The following is a 6,214-nucleotide window of genomic DNA, read 5'->3' as shown; positions in this document are numbered from 1 at the left end:
TGTCGTACCTCTCACGCACGACCAACTTGCAGTCCTCCAAAGCAATAAAACACGACTGTTACTGTCTAATTGTCTAATGGCAGTGTGCCAACGATATCATGTCTTTTGGGGGAACTCCATTTTTTTCCGGGGGGGGGGGGTTGACATCATATACTATAAGCAAGATATGATAATCACTTAATGAACACATAACACCTCCACACGGGTACCCTCATCTCCAACTTCTTCTGCCGGCTTGCCCTGCGTTGTCATCCCGGGTGTGAGCAGGTCTGTGCTGACAGCAGACAGGTGTCGTGCCAAAAAGTGATCGTCTGCCAGAATCTGATTTGTGGCCGCGGGAGCGCGCAAAGCAGCCCGTTGAGCGGTAGCGCTATAAAACGTCTAATTTTCTTTTGATTAAACGGTCATAATATGCATATACAAACAATTATAACACATTATCACAACTGTGCCCAAAAGAAGTGTAGTTTGTAGCGAAATGAGGCATGGCAATTACGTGATAGACATGTCTCTACAGTATGTTTGATTTATGGGTGTGTTTTCAATAAAGAAACTACTTTTGCAATGATCCTCGTGACTCTGCATTGTTTTTTATCTGATCTGTGCCCTACGTAGTATTTGCTTCCCATGTTTGGATGTGTTTTGTATATCTAATATTATTGTTTATGCCTACTATTAAAATAACAAACAGTTTTCACCTGCCAAAAATTGATTGGAGGCCAAATGCAGTTATTTCTGCCTAAATATGACTTGATCTCATTCTTGAGCTTCATAATATAAACTCTAGAGCAGGGGTTCCCAACCTTTTCCAGCTCAGGGCCCACTTGGAAATCTCCTAAATGTCCACGGCCCACCTTTGACCCAATAAATGATACCGAAGCAAATTAATGCATTTTGAGACCACTGCCATTTTAATGTGGAAAATGTAACCTTTGGGACTGATTTGAATTATGAAAAAGGCCAAAAAATCATAACAAAGCATTTTTATTAGATGATTTTGATGTGAAACAAAATGAACATTTAGGCCTAGGACTTAACTTAATATGGAGTATACAGGAAGCTCATTTGTGTATTTAACAATATATTCTCAATTGTATTCTCAGCATATTCACAGGGAAATCATAACATGGCATTAAGTATATTTTTAATGTGAAAATTCAACATTTAGACCTAAGATTGAGCTTAATATGAATTATGCAGGAAGTTCACTTGTGTAGGCCTACAGTAGCCTAGGCCTATAAATCACCTTTGTATTCTCAACTTCTTCACAGGGTAATTAAAACTAAAAAATGTTTTTAATCACTTTGAATTGAAAAATATAAAATAAACATTTTCAACATTTAGGCTTAGGACTGAACATATGGAGTAGGAAGATCACTTGTGTATTCAACAATATTAGTCCTACAAATCACTTTTGTATTAATCTCAAGTTATTGGGAAATCTTAACATTGCATGTTATTGTAATGTGGAAAAAGTCAACATTCAGGTAGGCTAGAAGGACTGAACTTAATATGAAGTAGGCCTATGCAGGGAACTCAATATTCAGAAATATTTAGCAAATCACTACTTTGTATTAGGCCTACTATGCCAACCGATTTATGTATTAATAAACAATAATCTGCCGAGAAAATGATTGCAAAGCAAAACATTGCACCTAATGTGAAGGCTGGTGTTGCATGGTGCCAACAAGATACTTAATGTCTGGCTCAATGGATGAAAGTCGAAGTCGAAGATCTGGCTCAACATTCAGTTTGTTTCTGTACTTGGTTTTCACGGCCACTAATGGAGAGAACCCGCTCCACACAGGTACGTCGTTGGAAAGGGCATCAGGTATCGCACAGCTTTGTCGGCCAGGTCTGGGTACTCAGAGGCAACATGCAGCCAAAAGTTTATCAGATGCTTGTGCAAGAACACCAGCTTCAATGCGGTGTCGCAGGAGAGATCCAACAGTCCGTCTTGCTCTTTTGCGCTCAGGACAGCAAGGGCCTCGTCCTGAACTTCGAACGGATTTTAGATCCAACTGCACTGCGCGTCGAGGGCAGGGAAGTATTCGCGCAGCTGTGTTTTCAAACCCTCCAGGTGCTCTTTCACTGCATTCGTCACGGTGTTGGGAAGCCGTGTCTCCTCCTTTGTCAGAAAATCTGACATGTTTTCAAAGGAGTCGTAATTCCCCTGGTCGACTCGCTTCTTCCACTGCGCGAGTTTTCTTATGGTTGCCTCCACTTTGTGCTGGACATTGAACACGCTGACAGCTGACCCCTGAAGAGCTAGATTCAAACTATTCAAGTGGCTGAAAATGTCGGCGAGATAAGCCAATTTAGCCAGCCACTCAAAATCATTGAAGCAGTGTGCAAGTTCAAACTTTGAGTTGAGGAAGAACAGGCGCACTTCATCTCGAAGCTCGAACAGGCGCGTCAGCACCTTGCCCCTGGACAGCCACCGCACTTCAGTGTGTAACAACAGCTGCTTGTGATCGCTGCCCATCTCTCCACAGAGCACGCCAAATAAATGTGATTGCAGTGGACGGCTCTTGATGAAGTTCACGGCTTTCACTGCTTGGTCTAAAACAGTCTTTAGCTCCAGTGGCATTTTCTTTGCAGCCAGGGCTTCGCGGTGTATGCTGCAGTGGACAGAGCTGGCGAGAGGGGCCACCGCTTTCACTCGACTGACTACTCCGCTGTGCTGGCCCAGCATCGCACGCGCTCCATCAGTGCTCAGCCCAACACATTTGGACCACTCAATGCCATTTGAAAGGATGAAAGTGTTAAGGACGTCAAAAATTGTCTACAAAACAAAAAATCTTCCTTTATCTCCGCATTTTTTTCGTATCGGATGTAGGCAAGCAGGTTCGCTACGTTGGCAATGTCAGTCGATTCGTCCAGTTGGATGGCATAGAAACGGCTTGCTTTCACGTCCTGTATCAGCTGATCTAGCACATTGTCTGCCATGTCATCAATTCTGCGTTTGACAGTATTGTCCGACAGTGAAATGAGTTTAATAGGCTGTAATGCCTTCTCTCCCAACATCTTCTCCACTATAATTTTAGTACCTGGAAGAAGAAAAGTTTCGCCATCAGTGTGTGGTTTTCCGGTCTTAGCGATTAGCTCGGACAGCAGGTACGATGTTTCCACTGCAATTGCGTTGTCATTGCCCATAGCCCGACCTTCCATTACTTTTTTCTTGCTCTGATATTCCTTCAGCTTGTTCTCAAAGAACTGAAGAGGCTTGGTGACATACTTTCCATGTTTTGTTTCCAGATGACGGCGTAGTTTACACGGCTTCAGAGCCTCATTTGACAGTGTCTCCAAGCACACCAGACACAGCGGTAGTGGTTCAGCCTCGGAGCCAGTCCAATGAAACCCCAACCCCAGATACTCATGGCTGTACTTTCGCCGGACCTTTCTTTTTTGTTTGGCAACAGGATGATCACTTGTAGATTCTGTATCTGTAATACTACTCTCGCTTCTTTCAAGTTGCCCTGTTGCTAACCAGCGATCCATTTTGCTGCTTTTTTTTAAGCTAGCTAGGTAACTAGCTTTGCTTTATCATCACTATGACAACGACCGGTCCGAACCGCAGCTGATTGTAGTCAGCAGCCAATCACAACCATCCCCCTTTGCTTTGAAAGATACTTCTTAAGACATACTCAACAATACATAAAATTCAGGAAATAACTTTTTTTTAATTTTTGGGCACACAGTCCCACACAACTATGATATTTTAGATTTTTAGAAAAGGATTTCGCGGCCCACCTGCCATACCTCCGCGGCCCACCAGAGGGCCGCGGCCCATAGGTTGAAAACCACTGCTCTAGAGCTCACAGGACAGTTTGGAACTCTTTTAAAGGACCATTACAACACAAAATGTGCATTTTCACCTGCCAAAAATTGATTGGAGGCCACATACAGTTACTGTTCGGTTATTTCTGCCTAAATATGTCTTGATCTCATCCTTGAGCTTGAACGCGCGTTCATTTAGAACAGGTGGGATTCATCATGTTTACGAAGGTCATTTACGACTGTTTCCTGGTGATACGAGTGTTTGATGAATCCGACGTGACACACTCGTAAATTCCACCTCACGAGAAAAGTACGACAGATTTAAGAAGAAAAATACGAACATATTCTTGCATCTGGCCCAATGTGTTGTATTTTAAAAGCTTGTTATATTATCCATTGTGTCAAATCTGCATCTGAAAAGTAACTAAAGCTGTCAAATAAATGTAGTGGAGTAGAAATTACAATATTTCCCTCTGAAATGAAGTGGAGTGGAAGTATAAAGTAGCATCAATTGGAAATACTCAAGTAAAGTACAAGTACCTCAAAATTGTACTTAAGTACAGTAGGCTACTTGAGTAAATGTACTGTTACTTTCCACCACTGGTATTCATAGGGGGTGGGGCATGAGGCATGAAACCATATCAAGAATCAATACCTCTCTTTTGTTCTCTTTAAATGAGAATAATGACAAAGAAGTTACTTGGTCTCAAAAATGGTTTATTTATTCTTAAATTCTGAATTTTTTAAAATATCATCAGGTCACAAAATCTGTCAGTAGTGAGTCTGTTAGTACTTTCACTGAATATTGTCATCCCAAATTAAAACAATATAACTTAAAACCAATCTATATTGCAAACACAAGAGTTGACAAATGTCTTTGGTATCAGCAGTGAAAAAATGTCTGTTTTATATTGTGAACACAAAAATAACGGGATAGGAACTCTGTTGTTAAAGGAATACAAGGAAGAGCCCTCAAGTTCAGAGTGTTGGGTGCCCCTTCTCCTGAAGCACAAATTACATGGTATTGATAAACATAACTGCACCAACACACTTTTGCACATTTTGAAATACCTTGGCAAACCACTTCTTATTCCTATATCATATTCATCCCTCTTTAGTGAACTCATTATTAAGTCGTAAATTAAAAGTCTCCCTCCACTCAAAAATGAGTTTGACACTGGAAGGTTGTTTTCACATTCAACTGCTGAAGGTGGAAAGTTTCTCTGTGCTCATTGAAAATCCCATTTTAAGGAGCGGGCCAACTAGCATGATTTGTAACATCACAAATAGTTTGGAAGCCAATCCTGGTCCAATATTCAACTTACACAAGTGTGATGTGGAAACTTGAAGCCTCCAGCGCACATACACTGAGAATGAACTTTACAGTGAACAAGGAGACATCTTGTGTCCAGCAGGAAAACCTCTGAAATGAAATATAATTAAATATTCATAGATTCTGGAATTTTCAATGAGGTCAATGAGGGAGAAGGAATATATGTAATTTTAAGGATTTTAATAAGATAATTATACTTTTTTGTGGAAAAAACACATCAGACACACATTATTATTCAAAGTAGAGTATTTTGTATACATTTTAAAACATCTCTGGACGGGATCTTTAAATGATCTGTTGTTATCAGCCTCTCAGTCCAGGGCTATTACATCCCTACAACTTGACAAAAAAAGTGATTTGTTAGACATTCCAGAATCACTCATTTCTGATCCCAAATCACTTTGGGATCACCATGACATCACCATATACCTCAAAGTACACACTAAGGGCTAGGGGGGTGGGTGGCTTCCCAAATGGTAATATGGCAAATTAAAGGCTAGCATCAAGCACTTGGACAACCATTTCTTAGAAAAATAACAGGAGGCAAAAAAGGGCTGTAGTCTTTATGTTTCATTTCTTCTAGGTGGATCCACAACAGTCTCAGAGTTTGGGGAGGCAAGGCCCTCTTCTCATGTTGAGCAGGACACAGCACTGCATGAATTTTACTGCCATATGAGACTAATTGTTGACCTCAGGGACCTGGCCCCATTTTGATAGTTTTAAGTCAGCAGATGCACAGGGTAGGCAAAATATTCTGTTAAACCCATTTAGACATTCTTTTTTCTCTAAGAAGTTTTCTGCCATTATAAGGCAACACAAGCTGAATACTGTTTCATCGCAAGGATAAGGTCCTCACTGTTGGCATTCTTATTTACAAGTCTCCACTGCTTCCTAAGAGACCTATAAAAAAACATCAATTGCTCCATTTATACATATACCAAATGGCTTTAGTTTGTCGTATTAGTCAACATGCCACAGAAAATTAGGCCCAGGGTTAACGTATATGCGTAGCATCAGGCAATTTCTCCGTCTTTGCCCAACACCACAGGGGTCTAGAAACTTTAACAAATGTCTCACTGTTCTTTGCGTCACAACGCAGAG

At 40.9% G+C, this 6,214-nt stretch overlaps 1 protein-coding gene across 1 annotated transcript; it reads right to left on the bottom strand.

Moving 5' to 3' along the window:
* Positions 1 to 2,011: 2,011 nt before the first annotated feature.
* On the bottom strand, positions 2,012 to 3,501 carry LOC134002588 (zinc finger BED domain-containing protein 5-like). Its single transcript, XM_062441939.1, has 2 exons — positions 2,857 to 3,501; positions 2,012 to 2,737 (listed from the first exon to the last, which is right to left on the bottom strand). The coding sequence occupies exons 1-2, from the start codon at positions 3,499 to 3,501 to the stop codon at positions 2,012 to 2,014; spliced, it is 1,371 nt and encodes a 456-aa protein (XP_062297923.1).
* Between the last annotated feature and the right edge of the window lie 2,713 nt (positions 3,502 to 6,214).

Source organism: Scomber scombrus, chromosome 20, assembly GCF_963691925.1.
Source record: "Scomber scombrus chromosome 20, fScoSco1.1, whole genome shotgun sequence".
Taxonomy (NCBI): Eukaryota; Metazoa; Chordata; class Actinopteri; order Scombriformes; family Scombridae; genus Scomber; species Scomber scombrus.
Note: the sequence above shows the minus strand (reverse complement) of the source record. Positions and strands in the feature narration are given on the sequence as shown.

Coding starts and splice junctions, on each gene's coding strand:
- LOC134002588 (XM_062441939.1), bottom strand. CDS start 3,501: ATGGATCGCTGGTTAGCAACAGGGCAACTTGAAAGAAGCGAGAGTAGT. Junction 2,738..2,856: donor AATCGACTGACATTGCCAAC/GTAGCGAACCTG, acceptor AATGGCATTGAG/TGGTCCAAATGTGTTGGGCT.